Raw genomic sequence first — 17,048 nt, 5'->3', positions numbered from 1 at the left:
GTTTACAAAATTAATAGTATATGTAAGCTTGAAATTTTTTAGTGACCTTCAGAGTAACTTCATCAAGTGTCCTCTAGTCTTTGTAATTTTTGATGGACTAAAAGATCAGTTCACTTGTACCCATTCTATACCACTCAGGATTTTGTAGACTTTAATCATATCTCTGCTCAGCCGTCTCTTTTCCAAGCTGAAGAGCCCCAACCTCTTTAGTGGGGAAAGCAGAGTCTGAGCCCTGACTTTCCCGGCTTTCAGCTTGCTCTTCTAACCTCTAGGCAGTTCTTTACTGTATAATATTTTCTCAATATATGTTTTTCCATATATTGAAATTCTATATACGACAACCCATTTTCTTGAAGAATCCCATTATATACTTGTGTATGTATTCTTATAAAAATATATAACCATCCACACTAACTAATAACTTCTGCAACCTCTTCTCTCCCTAAGAGATCCTCTATGAATGTCCCATGATTTCTTGAACTCACGATACTCATCTTCATTACCTCATATGGGAGAATGTTTTATGGAAAAGGTGGTGGATTATTAAAACAAAGTTGCTTACTTGGATGCAGAGCCTCAAAGACAGCCAAACCACAAAATAAAAAGTAAAACAAAAACTTTTTTTTTTTTTTGCCATATTCAAATAAATGTGAAATAAATGTTACCGCCTGTTCTCTTCATAGACATAGTAATTTAGAAACATGATGGCAGATAAAGGCCAAATGGCCCATCTAGTCGGCCATCTCCAGTAAACCATTATCTCTTTCTCTCTCCAAGAGATCCCACGTGCCTATCCCAGGCCCTCTTGAATTCAGACAGTCTCCGTTTCCACTACCTCTTCCAGGAGACTGTTCTGTGCATCTACCAGCCTTTCCGTAAAAAAGTATTTCCTCAGTGTGGAACTCTGAGCCATCATGAAGTTCTTATTCCTGCAGAAGAAAAGTCTAAAGGAAATCCATGAATGTATGATGCAAACACTGAGTGACAAATGCCCATCATACTCCACAGTGAAGAAGTTGTGTGCAAATTACAACATGGAGATTTTGAGACCGAAGATGCAGCAAGGTCTGGAAGGCCTCCTGAAATTGTTGACCATATCCATGACCTGATTTTGGCAGATCGGTGAATATCAGCTAAAACAATTGCTGAGACACTACAGATATCCAGGGAACGTGTTGGGTGTATAATCCACAAGTAGCTGGGTATGCAGAACAAGTGGCTGCCCAAATGTTTGAATGCTGACGAGAAACAACAAGTTGATTTTGCAGCATTTTCAGTGAGCTGGTGCCAACTTTTTGGAACGACTAGTTACTGTTGATGAAACATGGTTACACCATTATGATCCCGAGACCAATGTTCTCTCTAAACTTTGCGGCCGTGCACCTGATCAACCCCACTGCACAGCCAGTGGTGTCGGAGTCAACACATTCTGCCGCTACTGCTGTTGCTTTCCTGAAGCAGCAGCAAACTGAAACAGACTGGCAATAGGACCTTCCCTTACATACCTACAGCTGCCAGCTATCCCTGTCACCATTTCTTCTGGGGCAGAGCCAGTAGCCATAGATATGTACGAGAAGGTCCTGCAGCTGGTTTGTTTCAGTCTATCATTGCTGCTTCAGGAAAGCAGCAACAATGGTGGGAATACTAGGGGGTAGTCACTGGTGGAAGTGAGATGGGTGGGAGAGCGGGGAGGTAGATACTGATGGAAATGGGTGGAGCAGACACTGGTGGAAGAGGAGTGGAGAAAAGAAGGGGCAGGAGCTGTTGGAAATGGTTTGGGGAGGGAGGGGCAGAAGCTAGTGGATGCAGGGTGGATAGGAGAGAAGAGGCAAATACTAGTGGAAAAGAAGTGGGGGAGGGGGTTTGATTATCTAATGCTGCATATGCTTTTCAGCACTATAGAAATGATAAATAGTAGGAGGAGGAGGAGAGACACTTGTAGAAGTAGGTGGGAGGAGAGAGGGGACAGAAGCTGATGGAAATGATTTTGTGTGGGTATAGAGAGGAGGGAGATGATGGAACAGGGGAAGTGAAAGAGGAGATGCTGGATGGAAGGTGAGGTAGAGAAAGGGGGCAGATGTATGGAAGGGGAGAGATACAAAGAGGAGGGAAATATAGCTGTACCCTTCTCCTCCACTGCCAATTCCAAACTTCATTCCTTTCATTTAGCTACCCCCTATGCATGGAATAAATTATCCAAGGTTGTTCGGGAAACCCCTTCCCTTGTTTAAAAGCAGACTGAAAACCCATCTTTTTGATATAGCCTTCAATCTATAACCCTACTCCCCACTGCCCTTCAACCTGCTGTTCCCCTTAACTGTATCCATGACATCCCATTTGTCTTTCTTGTCTGTTTAGATGGCCTTCTTTGTGACTAGAAATAGTAGTAGTAGTAGTAGTGTTGTAATGACTATCCTTCAAGGGGTCAAACAGTTAATGCAGAAGACTACTGTAACTTGCTGGAGGCATTGAAAGAAAAAAAAAAAAAAAAGGAGAGGGAAGCTGCGGAAATGAGTTCTCTTTTTACAAGACAATGCACCTGCTCACAAGGCTGGCAAAACAATAGATGTTGTGACGCATTTGGGGTTTCAGTGCATAGACCATTCACTCTACTCACAAGATCTTGCTCCATCTATTTTGTTTCCAAACCTTAAAAAGAGTTTGAAAGGGTGACAATTTTCAAGTGCTTCAGAGGTGATTACAGCAATGGAGCAGTATTTCAGGGACCAGACAACAGAGTATTTTTTGGAAAGGGTTACAGAAAGTTCAGACATGATGTACCAAGTGTTTTGAACTTAGGGGTGAATATGTGGAATACCTTGCAAGTTTCATGGCTCCATATCATTCCCTTCTTGGTTGGACTGAGAACTTCAACACTCCCTTGTATAATCTTGTGTTGGAGGAATCATGGCGAACCAGGAAAGTTTTTACATTTATGGTTAACCATGCCCTATGTTAGGCAGCAGTGACATAGTAGAGCCAAACACTGCGCAGGCGAATGCAATGGCAAACCACTCCTACTCTTCCATGAAACATCACAGGGTGGATGCCTCACTGAGCGTGTTGCTATGTGTCAGTGGCATAATCCAACCATCCATCCATGCCCTATGGCAGGGGAGTCAAAGTCCCTCCTCGAGGGCCGCAATCCAGTCGGGTTTTCAGGATTTCCCCAATGAATATGCATGAGATCTATTAGCATACAATGAAAGCAGTTCATGCAAATAGATCTCATGCATATTCATTGCGGAAATCCTGAAAACCCGACTGGATTACGGCCCTCGAGGAGGGACTTTTGACACCCTTGCCCTATGGTAAAAGATTTCTGAGACAAAATTCAGTCTACTATCACTTCAGTTCATGCCTGAGATTTGTTTGTTTGTTTTATATGTTGCCTTCAAATATAGATAAAAGCAAACCTAAGGTTTTCTTCACTGTTTATCTGTGGCAAGGACAATTGCTTCTGAATGGAGAAGCTACTCTTTCCATAGCTAGATGGCGCCAGAGACTGCAATATGTTATACTTATGGAGAAGCTAATAGCTCTATATAAAAAACAAGAAAAATTCATTCAAGCACTCTTCAGAATGATTGTGGCAATACTTAGATTTTGCCGTAATATTTGGGGTGGAGGAGGGGGTTTCCTCAGATGTATGTTTTCTTTGCAAGTTTTTTGGTTGCACTTTGTTCTGTATTTTATGCCTACAGATGCTTAAGGGCTTAAATGGTATGTTTATTTATTCCTATATTTACTTTGCTTTTCCATTGTGCTTTGGTTAGATCAATATTTGTTTATGTAAAAAAAATCAGTAACATCTCTAAGTTAAAAAAGATGAAACAGAAAGAAAAAAAAAAGAAAAAAATCTTTTGAGTTTTATGTCTGTGATTTCTGTGCTCAGTGCCATATCATCATCCCTGGCTGAGTAAATCATTTACCCTGGTGTTAGCAAAGAACCCCCATTTCAAGTATGGAACCTACATTTACATTAACCACAATTTCCCATGTTAATATGCTACCCTAAGTTTCATCCACTCCCCCAACTGCATCATAATAGCTGTGTCTGTCTTTGGGACATTCAAAAATTCTTTGTGAGGGCAGGCTGTAGCTTTCCTACAGGGAAAAAAGGGTGAGAAAAACAGAATGCATTGTCATATGGGTCAGAGGAGAAAACAAGATGACTAGAAACCAGGGCATCTCACTCTCATGAAGACTGAGAAGCACTTCAGAGCCCTCTTTTGCCTCCTGTGTAGAGAAATGTCTGTTAATGATGCTTCTACCTGTTTCAGTAAATTGCAGGAGAGCGTGAAAATGTCAAACAGGGATGAGTCACGGAAAGATGATGCTATTTTCCTATGCTTGGTCAGAGGATGTGTGGTATCAGCCTACAAAGACAAATCAAAGGATAAATTAATATACAAAAAAGAATGACAATGTGTATACACAATACAGGTATCTACAAACATGAAACCCAAATGAAGTACTACTGTAAAATGAGGAGAGTGTGGCGCAGTGGTTAGAGCTACAGCCTCAGCACCTTGAGGTTGTGGGTTCAAACCCCGCGCTGCTCCTTCTGACCCTGAGCAAGTCACTTAATCCTCCACTGCCCCAGTTACATTTTGTGAGGCCCACCAGGACAGATAGGGAAAATGCTTGAAGTACTTGTATGTAAACCACTTTGAATGTAATTGTAAAACTACAAAAAGTCCCAATCCCTTTCCCTAATCATGAAAAGATTTTAAAGTGCTTGCTTTCATGCTGCATACTGGAACACAGATATATTAACAAAATATTTAACAAAAGAAGTCAAAATCTTGACAATTTGGATTTATAAAGTTTATTTAATGCACTCTGGAGTCAAGACTAACAGTTAATGCTTCAAATGCATATCTCTGGGATAGGCAAGACTAGACTATTTAGAGAGTTTGAGGACAGGAGATTCAGGAAAGTGCTGGAATTGAGAAGAGCGCCTTCCATCTCTGCCTGCAGTATTTACAAACTCCATCCCTCTCTCCCGGTATATCAACTAGCTCTGTTCAAAGTGAGGTGAGAGAGTTACTGGACAGGAGGTTCTGGAAAGTGTTGGAATTGAGAAAAGAGCCTTCCATCTCTGCCTGCAGTGTTTACAGATTTCACTTCCCTCACCCCGTACATCATCCAGCTCTGTTATAGTGTGAGGTATATTAGTTATGGGGAAACGAAGTGGATATGTGAAAATACTTGCATCTACATCAGTGATTAAAGGTCCTATGAACAAACATTTAACTGGAATTATTCAAACAGTACATACTTTTCGCCCTCTCTCTCTTCAGATTGGTTATCTCTAAGCCCTGACACTAGATCCACTCCACCCTGCCTGCAGATGTAAATATTCAGGTGGAGTCCATACCTAATGGGTTACAGGACAAACCGAATAGTGCAAAATCCCATTGCAGCATCATAAGGGTCGGATAACTTAGCTAAATTGCAACCGGTCAGTTTTGATACGGTTGAGATGGTTTCCACTCAAGATGTTCCCAAGGATGATATTTCCTTAAAAGATATCTGGCGAGTTGTCACCCAGACCAAAAATTTGCTTAAAGGGAAAGTAGCACAATTATGTACTTTTTCTAGTCAAGTTGTGTCTTCTATCTCTGTATTACAAGATGATATTACAAAAATTATACCTGCTAGTGAGTAGATACAAAAATCAAGTGAAAGTACTTCAATCAGTTAGTACAGGCCTGCACAACTCAAAAATGATTCGGGGCCGAAACGAAGTCGGAAAATGTAGCGAGTGCTGCAGGTATGGTCATGGCTCGAGGCAACTGGAAGTGCACAGACATTGCCATGGTGATAAAACGCACATGCGTGACATCATCACAATGACATCTGCGCATGCGCAGAGGACTTCCTGATGGACCCTGAGACGCCAGTAGGAGGTGCCAGCACGGAAGATGGCAGGAGAGAAGGAGAGGCACTGGCGGCGGCTGATAGCTTGAAGTAGTTGAGAAACACTGCTGTAGGCAAAGTACCCCCAACCACAGACCTCCCGAACTCTGCCCTAAACCCACCCAAGCTCTGCCCCAGATCCTGCCCCATTTACTAATTGTAATACAATTTTTTCCTTTCATTTTTCATATACACACAGCAAATATAAATTCTCAAAACTGACACATTTTGATCACTAATTGAAAATAAAATAATTTTTCCTACCTTTGTTGTCTGGTGATTTAATTATTTGGACTTCCTTCTGACTGTGCATCCAACATTTCTTTCACAATCCAGCCCCATCCCCTTTGGGTCCAGGTCTCTATCTCTTTTCCCTCTGCTTACCCTCCCCAGATCCAGTGTCAGTTCTCCTTTGTACCTACTACCACAACCTTTGTTCCAGGTCTTCCTCTCTCTCCTTCCTCTGTTATGATCTTCCATCTCTCTGTTCTTCCTCAGGGTCTCTCCCCCTCTGTCTCTTCTGCACCTTCCATAGTCCAACATCTGCCTCCTGTTTTTCCCCTTTGGTCCAGGCCTCTCTCTCTGTCATTCTTCTGCTTACAACCTCACCCATGTCCAGCATTTGTTCTCCTTTCTTCCAGGTCTTTCTCTGGTTCTCACTCCTTCCTTCCTTCCTTTCTCTCTCCCTGGTCCAGAATCTTTTCACCTCTCTGCAGTCTCTTTCTCTTCCCTCTATACACCCCCAAGTCCAACATCTGCCCCCCCTTTGTTTCAGGTTTCTCACTATATATATCTTCCTTCTGCTAACATTTTGAGTCCTCCCCTCTCTACCCCCTCTAGTCCAGCATCTGCATGTGGGCCTCAAGAAGTTGTGCGAGGGCGTCTTTGGGGAGATGTACAAGCACGAGGTCTTCCAAAAAACTAAGAGGTTGCTGTTCAGCCGTGCCCAGGCCTACATGGGTGGCATAGGGGGAAGAAGTAATGCCTGAGGCGCTGCAGAGGTGGCGTATTGCAGTGGTGGACTCGGTCTCCTGCTCAGACAGACTCGCATTGGCTGCGACGGCAAGTTACTGAGAGGCCCTATCTTCAAGTCTGTTTTCCCGCCCCTCCTCAAAGTCCTTTTCTCTCCCCCTCCCTCTCCCCTGTGTCCAGATTGAGCGACAGACGAGGGCCTTATCTTCTCTGCTTCCCCCGCCGCCAAGCTAATTACGGCAGCTCTTCTCTGGAGCGCCCATTTACATCCATTGTCCCTCAATCCTTGATGATCTTCTTAACATCTAGGAATTCCTTCAGATGATTAGGAGAGAAAAAAGTGTATTTAACTCCTAAGTACCTAACTAAGCATTTGCAGGGATATGCTAAAAGAAACGTTGCTCCCAAATCAATGTCTGTTGTCGCATAGAAAGAAATTCTTTCCTCCGTTCTTGTGTAATCTTAGCGACATCAGGATATAGCCATATTTTCTGTCCCCCAAATAGTTTTTGAGAGTTTTTGAAGAACAATTTCATAATCATATTTACGTCTTGCTCAAAAACAAACAATACTAAGAGTGTTGCTCTATCCGTATCAGACATTATTGTTTGTTCAAGTAGAGCAGTCACATTTGCAAAATCTATCACATTTATCTTTCCTCCTTTCTCTTTTTCACTCTCATTTTCGCCTTCTTCTCTTCCAGGCATCTTCTTATTTGGTAAAAATAAATTTTATTTATTGGAGGAATACAATTTGAAGAAACTTCTAAATTTTCAATTAAGTATCTTTTCAATAAATCAAAAGGCAACACACCTGGACTTTGTGGGAAATTTAAGAAACAGAGGTTCAAACGTCTATTAAAATTTTCAAATTGTTCTAATTTCTTATGAATAGAGGAACTATCTTTAATTGAAGCCACCTTGAATGTTGTAAATGTTGTATTTCCTCCTGCATCTGCTTAGCTTGTCCTGCATAATCTACTCTAATAGCTTCAACTGTTCCAGTCAACAAATCCAATTTCTCAGTTATTTTTGTTACCTCTTCAGTTGATTTTTCCACTTTCCCCTCCATCCGCTGAAGCAAGTGCAAGATGCTACTCATGGAGACCTTCGTCGGAGAGGATAGAGATTCCCATCTCTTGCTTATTTCCATCAGCCGTCCAGCCATTGACATTGTGCCCTCGCCGGGAGACCCCACGTCTCCACTTCTGGGAGCTTGTGTCGCTCGTCGCAGCGTCTCGGCGGTCGCCGGACATGGAGGCATAAAGGAACCCGGAGGAGATAAAGATGTTTCAGTGCCCAAAAGGGCAAGCGACTCCCTCAAATCGCCACCCAACGCCGAGCTCTCAACTCCGGTATATATAGGCACCAGAGGAGCCGAAAAGAAACGGTCCATAGTCTGCTGTATCTGGGTAGACGTCAGGGCTGGCGAGGAAGAAGCCCTGACCACCCTTTTCCTCTTAGTATGGGGCATCGAGGAAAAAAGGTATTATTTTTAATGAGGAAATGCAGGCTTGGAGAGAATTTCACAGCGTCTCTCGCAGCTCCTCTACATCGCCGCCATCTTGATCCGCCCCGCCCCCCCCAATTTATATGTTTTTATCATTCTCATTTGGAGAAATTTATATTGGAACATGAAAATAAGGGTAATTAAAACATAAAATGGATCTTAATGTTTATAGTTAGAATGCTAACTGGATTTCCATCAGGAATTATTTACTTTTAGTTTATCATTGCAAATCTCTCCTTGAAGTGAACTTTAAAATTAGTTTCTTTCTATTTGTAATATTTCTTGTAAAATATGTTTCACCATTGTTATTCTTTTCTTGTATATCTATACTTGATATGCATAATTTAAATTCCTAAAAAAAAAAAAAGGCTAGACTATTTAACATTTCCCACAGATCTCAGACAAGGAGTAACAAGTTATTACAACCACCAAATTTAACTCCCCCCTCCTTATGAAGCCTTGAGAAAGGGGGATTAGCTAGGTCAGGGGTAGGCAATTCCAGTCCTCAAGAACCACAGGCAGATCAGGTTTTCAGTATATCCACAATGAATATGTATGAGATGGATTTGCATGCACTGCCTCATTGAGATGCAAATCTATCTCATGCATATTTATTGTGGATATCCTGAAAACCTGACCTGCCTGTGGCTCTCGAGGACCGAACTTGCCTACCCTTGAGCTAGGTAAACAGAGGCACAGAACCATACAATAACTTCTCCAAGAGTAAGTTAAGGAAGCTGTAAACCCCAGGATTTCTTAATGCATTCAGCAGCAGAATATACTTTCAGTGGCTGTTTTTGAGTGCTAACTTTCAAAAATAATTTCTCAAAAATATGCTTATCAGACACAGTGTCAAGGAAATAAGGATAAAAGCAACACAACTTTGCTGGGTGCTGTTGGACTGGGTATGGAGATTAAAGATCCTCCCCATCTTTCTTCCCTTTACAAACAAGCCCTGTCCACCTCATATGGCTATGCTGTCACTGAAGGCAAAGAGCACACAGATGACGCAAGAATTGTGGATCATCTAACTGCAGACACTTGATGAAAACTAGCACACTCAAAATGGGCTTAGTGAGGGAAAAAGACAGAAAAACAAGACACATACTTAGATTAGGTACATGCTGCCACTTACTTGATTAATCTCATTGGTTAGCTGTGATAAAACGGTCACTCCTATGATGCAGTGCTCAACACTGTCCTAGAGGGAGAGAGTATGTTCCCACGGTAAGTTCAAATGAAGCTAGTATAATCTCATTATTATTAACTAGTTGCAAAGACTTTGGTTCCACTTAGAATTTCTTCCCTTTTCAAAATTTAAAAGTGACATGAAAGGTTTGGAACTGTGAATAGTGAGTGAAGTATAGCCTGAGGGTTAACTAGGGATCTCTGCTAACACCAAGAGATTCTTTTTTCCATTCTCATCCCACACACAAAATTGGTCAATCCTTTCTCCACTCTTACCTGTAAAAACCTTGTGACATCTACAATAACATTCCTGAATACATATTCATCCTTCTGGCAGTCGAACCAACCCAGCTTTGTAATTCGAGCATATAACTGAATAAGTGCTTGTGTTACAAAAGTGGCCAGTTTCGGTCTTGTGGCCAAATAGTTCAGGACATAGTTCCCTGAAAAACAACAAAAGCAGAAATTTGAAATAGGTCTTAATATATAGCTAACTGGAGGCATAAATGGTAAAAAAAGAAGTTAGGACTTACCTGATCATATGCTTTCATTTAGTCCTCCAGACTATTCCAGAACTTGTGGGAATAGTTATACCCATCAACCAGCAGGTGGAGATAGAGAATACAGAATTATACTGTGCTCTATAAGCCCTGTTGGCAGCCCCAGTCATCCAGTATTTGGATAACTAAGCAGTATGAAAAAGAGCTGAATCAACGCAACTTTTATCCTTCAAGAAAAACAAACCAAGAACTTAATACCATAGAAGGTAACTTCTCTGTGAGAGCAAGAAAATCAAGAAGCCCAGCAACAATGATGATCATTCTGCCTTCCCAGATCCAATATTCCAGAACTCGTGGGCTGTCCCTATTGCAGGACGGACATCGATGCTTCCAGACCCAAAGCTGATCTACCTATCACATCTACCTTATAATGCTTTGCAAACATATGCAGAGTCAATCACATTGCTGCCTTGCAGATGGTCACTAGAGAAACCGAAGTACTCTCCACCCATGATGCAGCCACCCACCTCATGGGAGTGATCTTGCAAGATTGCAGACCATTACTTCCCTGATAATATAAAAGTAGATGAATAATTTCCTTCAACCACGTTGCAATGGTGGGCTTTGAAGCTACCTGGCTCCTGGGTATGGCGGTATACAAAAATAAAGTTGTTATTATTATTATTATTATTGTTTGTCAAGAAGAACAAAAAGCCTATTGGATCTACAAAAACTTGGTGGTGACCTCTATGTATCTGAAAAGTATTCACTTCCTATCTACCAGACGCAATGAAGAATACTGACCACCACAGTCCTCCTTACAGAAAGATCCAGAGACTAACATGAAAAGATGAAATCACCTTGGGCAGAAAGGATGGCACTGGTCAAAGAGAAACTCCTGCCTATGTAAAGCATAAGAAAGAATCTTAGCAAGTGCAAGATCCTTCAGGAAAGTTTTCTTCATGGGCACCAAAAACATTTTTCAAATTCATGGTAGCAGCTTACCTTCACCATCAGGGTAACCTAGTGGTTAGTGTATAGGCCTGAGAACCGAGTTCGATTCCCACTGTAGCTTCTTGTGACTCTGGGCAAGTCACTTAAACCTTCATTGCCCTAGGTACAAAATAAGTACCTGTTGCATGTTGAAAGGCATTACCCTGAACTGAAAATGATGGCCCAAAATCACAAATTTCAGAAACTTCTAATGAGACCACCAGATTGGAATATTAAAATATGCCTCTTTGAGGTCGGAAGCTATTAGCTGATTGAACAGATGGGATACTTGCAAGCCTCAATTGAGCTTTTTGATATTGAGAATTGGGTCCTTCTTTATTGGGTACTTAGAAGTAAATGGATTTACTGCCCTGGCCTCATTCTTCCCAATAGATGGGTACAATAGTTTCTAGACAGAAAAGAGCATCTAAGGCAGATCTGTACAGCATCCTACCTGGCAGAACTCTGACAGAAGGCTTCTAAGAAAAGCGGATCAATCTGACGGCACAACTCTAGTCTGACGCCATATTTCAGGGGTAGGGAACTCCAGTCCTCAAGTGCCGTAGTCTAATCGGGTTTTCAGGATTTCCCCAATGAATATGCATTGAAAGCAGTGCATGCAAATAGATCTCATGCATATTCATTGGGAAAATCCTAAAAACCCGACTGGAATACAGCTCTTGAGGTCCGGAGTTCCCTACCCCTGCCATATCTGATGACCTCCTAAGACTCACTGGTCTGACGTGACTCTGGTTCGTTCCCCGAAAAATCTATGAAGATGGCCTCCAATTGCTACTCCTGGGGCATGGACCCGATTCCCATCATTGGGAGCTATGTGCAGCACTGAATGCTCACCCTGCTTGGGAACCTGACTTCTGTCTGTCTGAATGGAAGAAAGGTTCCCTGGATTGAAATTGAGACCTCTTTCCATATTACAGGCATCCTGGACAGAAGCACTTGCTGTCCTGAAACCTGGATCAGGAGGATACAGCTGAACAAGACTGATTTAGGCTTACTCTCTAGCAGACTTTGTAGCTTAAATTTCAACCAGCTCCTTAATCAAATTACTGACACTCTCACCACACAGTTATTTGCCTCTAAAGAGCAGCTTAACCAGCCGAGACATAGAAGCTGCATCAGCTGACCAATTCTTTAGCCACAGCCAAAGACATACTTTTGGCCAGTGTGCGGAGCAAATTGTAAATAGTGTCTGCCAAACATGCCAAACGTTTCCAGGTGGAAGGTGTGGGCCACATTAAGATTATCTGTATCCGGCTCCTGAGCAGAAGATTTCTAATGATACACAAGACACGCCTATGCTATGAAGAAACTGAAAATAGATGGCTGTAGCCCTAGAGAATCAATCTCCCAGGACTGCTTCAACACACTATGTTTCAGTCCTGCAGATCCATCAGTGCTATTCTACCTTTTAGAAACATAGAATATGACGGCAGAAAAAGGCCTTTGGTCCAACAAGTCTGCCCACTCAAATAACCCTCCCCCCTAAGTTCTTCTTTGAAGTGAACCCATATGTTGATCCCATTTGTTCTTAAAGTCAGTCACGTTATTGGCCTCAACTACCTGAAGTGGAAGATCATTACAACGGTCAACCACCCTTTCAGTGAAGAAGTACTTCCTAGTGTCACCATGAAATCTCCCGTCCCTGATTTTTAGCGGATGCCCTCTTGTTGCCCTAGGTCCTGTAAGGAAAAAGATGTCTACTTCCAACTCAATATGGCCAGTAACGTATTTGAACGTCTCTAACATGTCACCTCTCTCTCTGCGTTTCTCGAGAAAGTATAGCTGCAACTTACCCAGACGTCCTTCATATGGGACATTCTTGAGTCCTGAGACCATCTTGGTGGCCAACCGTTGAACCGATTCTATTCTCAGCACATCCTTCTGATAATGTGGCCTCCAAAATTGCACACAGTATTCCAGATGTGGTCTCACCATCGACTTGTACAGCGGCATTACTACTTCGGGCTTTCGGCTGACAAAACTTCTCCGGATGCAACCCAGCATTTGTCTAGCCTTGGATGAGGCTTTCTCCACTTGATTGGCTGTCTTCATATCTTCACTAATGATTATTGGCAGGTGGTTGTCTTTGTCACTGCAATCACCAGGGATTCCACCCTGGGAAGCTGGAGCTTCTTCTTCAGAACTAAAGTAAAGTTGGAAAAGCCAGCTCCCCAGAAATAATCTTGAATATCTGGATGTATGAGGAATGCCTTCAATTGACCACTGAAGTTCCAGTATAATGGAAGAGCTCTGGGACCCACCAGCCAAAGCTGATGGGTCTACAACAAACTAAACTAAATTAAACCTTGGGTTTGTATACTGCATCATCTCTACATTCGCAAAGCTTGACACGGTTAACAAGGGTTAGGGTAGAAAGGAACTCCAGTGAAAGGAAAAGACAAAATAACCAGGTTTTCAGATGTTTACGGAAGATTTGGAGGGAGCTCAGATTCCTAAGAGGGGAGGTAAGATTGTTCCAGAGCTCAGTGATTCTGAAAAGGAGGGAGGAACCTAGTTTTCCTATAAGGGAACAACAAAACCCGTCCCCCCCTCCCCTCCCCCCCCACTAAGGATTCACTAATTAGTGTGGCTTGTTTCTTATTTATTTATTCATTCATTTGTTTAGCCCGTCCTCCCAAAGGAGCCCAGAATGGGTTACAAGAGTACATTCACAGTATGAGCAGGAAAAACTATGACAGAAACTACAAACTTGGTGGACATAGAGGTATAAATTTCAGCTTTTACAGAATAGTCATAACATACAGATTTGGAAATAGACTTAGTGGACATAGAGTGTTTTAAAATTGCAGCATTTTCTGAAGAGACATATGGTGATTTAAATTACATCAGTTTCTGAATGGACAGCCTAACATAAAGGTAAAATAGCTTTGCAGGTTTGTGCATCATTGAAGTGTGGTGGGTTTTCAGTCCAGTGGTCAGATGAAAGGGTCAGTTAGGGATGCAGACATAAGCTAAGGAGCTGGGTTTGTAAAAAGGAATGTTTTCATGGCCTTCCTGAAGTTCCATAGACTGTTTAACGATCTGATAGATGGGGGATGACGTGCCATAATATGAGTATGAAATGTGAATAAGAGCGTTTCCGGGCTGTTTCAGATGTAAGTGAGCGTCCAGGTGGAATGGCTAGCCTTTTCTCTGCTTGGGATCTCAGTGATCGGTTGGGGACATAAATTTGTAGTTTTGTAATGTAATGTAATTTATTTCTTATATACCGCTACATCCGTTAGGTTCTAAGCGGTTTGAAGAAAATATACATTAAGATTATAAATGAGAAGTAAGAAGGTACTTAAAAAATTCCCTTACTGTCCCGAAGGCTCACAATCCAACTAAAGTACCTGGAAATTAATATGGTGCTATGTAGCTTGGTGTCATCTTGTGGAATGTCTTGAAAGCTAGAACCAGGGCTTTAAAGGCATATTGTTTTCGGATAGGAAGCCAGTGCATGGAAATTAATGCAGGGGTGACATGGTCAAGGAAGCCCAGGAGTTGGATTGCAGCGTTTTGCACACCTTGGAGACGTTTTTTGTGGGTAAGCCTACTAGTAGCGCGTTACAGTAATCTACGCGGGATAAAACAAATGCTTATAGTAGCTGGGCAAAATCGTTTTCTGAAAAGTAAGCACGGAGGCACTTTAAACATGAGGACACTAATTTTAATACATGGTCTGAGAGTGACAGGTTTGAGTCGAGAATCACTCCTTATGAAACAACCTAAGCACCTTCAGGTCAACGCTCCCCCCCCCCCCCCCATCCACAGGGAAAGCTTCTCCTCTTCTAGAGGTTCCCGCAGGAATGTTATCATAGAAATCACAGAGGCTTCATCTGAGAGAAGGAGATGGACTGTAAAGAATCAGAATTAGCAAGCTTAGGGGAGTCATTTTAGGTGCTGGAGGAGTGTCTGGGATGGGAACTGCAGAAGCCCTATCTGTGCCTGTTTGCCCTTTAAGCAAGAATGCCTGATGCATTAATAAGAAAAACACCAGTGAAAATAGTGTGTGTAGATCCAGCAGGTTCAGACTGCAAAAATGACTAAAATAGTGCCCGAGGACTGCCCATGCAATGCGAAAGAGCTCTGCTGGTTCTGACTGAAAATTCAAAATGACCATCTAACTCAAAGTCTCTTAAGAAGAACCATGGAAGTTTGTTGTCAAGTCTGGAGCTGTGGGAATGTACCTTGGGGCTTCTCTATATTTGAGCAAGCTTACACGACTTGCATGTCCCCAATGAAGTCCACCTGGCTTCACAGTGGGAGCACCACTTCTAGCCTGAAAGAAGCACCTCAAATCTCAAAAGACCACAGCCCTACAAGGGAACTGGATCCGGAAAGGAGGCGCCAAAGTAAGTCCTTGAGCAATCTGAACCTGGACAGTCACTTACCTCTATCAATTTATTTCCTCTCTTTGTGCTGTCCTCTCCCCAGAAGCACACTGGCAAACTGAGCTGTTAAAATGTCAGCTCAACTGGATCAGACCTGTTTGCCTTTGGTCTTGTATTTTATGCCACTTTTTTTGTTGTTGAAAGATTAAAGCCGAGATGAATAGAATAGGAGAGAAAGAGAAGGAGAAATCAGAGGTTAGGGGAAGGAGATATTGATTTAGAGACTTCTGGCTCCTTTGAGTTCTACTGGGACAAGCTGGCCAACCAGAGCAGGAGTCAAAAATTCCAGAAATTGAAGCTGCTATGTATCCTCATTCACCTGCTGAAGATAGAAAAATATGGAATGGCTGGGGTTGCCAACAAGGCTTATAGAGAATACAGAATGGTGATGTGTTCTCTCTGCCTATTGGTCAATGGGCATAACTATTTTCACAAGTTCTGGAATAGTCAGAAGGATGAAAAGGAACACAAAACAGTATTTTTGCTTTGCAACAACACGTTTTGTACTTACGAATGTCTATCCTTTGCTCCAGCGGCAGGGGGTTGTTGGTGCGGGACACAAGCTTCGTGAGGCATGTAGCTGCCAGTAGCTGAGAATAGGACGACTGTGGAAAATAAAGAACACAATTATGTGAGTTCTATAATGAAAACCTCCGTAAGGTGATGGCACAAAGCCTGGAACAAACTGCAGAGCCATTCAGAAAAAAAGCACCAATGACTTGTGCACAACTGCAATGGTTATTAAAGAAATGAAACAAATATACCCTATATAAAAATCACAACAGGCATGCTATACATTCTTGCTCTTCTTGGAATAGTGTCTGAAGAGGTTGCTTAGAATTTCCAGTTAATTCTGCTGCAGTATTGCTTGAAGGCTGCAGATGGCAGCAGCTAGGTATAAATGACTACTTTTTTTTTTTTTAAAGAGAATTAGCTACAGGAACTGTTAAAAATTATTCTTCAGTTTTTTACATTTTTAATGCTTTCCCGATTAAAATTTTCCTTAAGGTGGTTTGCAGAGCCAAAGATCATTTCATTTCATTAAGCTCTTAGTGACTAGTCAAACATCAAAATAAAGACATTAAAAACAAAGCAATCACAGGTGCTGATGACCATCTGCTTTTTCAGGCCTAGGCAACGATCCCTACCTTTTCTGGGGCCAAAAATATTACTGGTGCATTTTAACCAACTGGCACAAGCTTTTGCTTGATATTATTTGGGTCAAGGCTAGTAACATGGCCCCTTCAGGAAAGAGATGGTAGGGAGAACGAGAGGGCACTCTCTAAAGTTGAAAGGGGATAGATTCCGTACAAACGTAAGAAAGTTCTTCTTCACCCAGAGTGGTAGAAAACTGGAACGCTCTTCCGGAGTCTGTCATAGAGGAAAACACCCTCCAGGGTGTTAGACAAGTTCCTGATGAACAAGGACGTACGCTGATAGGGCTAGTCTCAGTTAGGGCGCTGATCTTTGACCCGAGGGCCGCCGCGTGAGCATGATAGACCACTGGTCTGACCCAGCAGCGGCTATTCTTATGTTCTTATGTCTA

At 42.2% G+C, this 17,048-nt stretch overlaps 1 protein-coding gene across 1 annotated transcript in view; it reads right to left on the bottom strand.

Annotated features, from left to right (window-relative positions):
* XPO7 (exportin 7) overlaps positions 1–17,048 on the bottom strand; it is a 174,297-nt gene that overhangs the window by 84,001 nt on the left and 73,248 nt on the right. Inside the window, exons 4-7 of the mRNA XM_033950080.1 lie at positions 16,014–16,107; positions 9,871–10,037; positions 9,542–9,607; positions 4,275–4,379 (exon numbers count right to left, since the gene is read on the bottom strand). Of these exons, the coding sequence (XP_033805971.1) occupies positions 4,275–4,379; positions 9,542–9,607; positions 9,871–10,037; positions 16,014–16,107 (432 nt within the window). The remainder of the gene's footprint in view (positions 1–4,274; positions 4,380–9,541; positions 9,608–9,870; positions 10,038–16,013; positions 16,108–17,048) is intronic.

This window comes from Geotrypetes seraphini, chromosome 6 (assembly GCF_902459505.1).
Source record: "Geotrypetes seraphini chromosome 6, aGeoSer1.1, whole genome shotgun sequence".
NCBI classification, from domain to species: Eukaryota; Metazoa; Chordata; class Amphibia; order Gymnophiona; family Dermophiidae; genus Geotrypetes; species Geotrypetes seraphini.
Note: the sequence above shows the minus strand (reverse complement) of the source record. Positions and strands in the feature narration are given on the sequence as shown.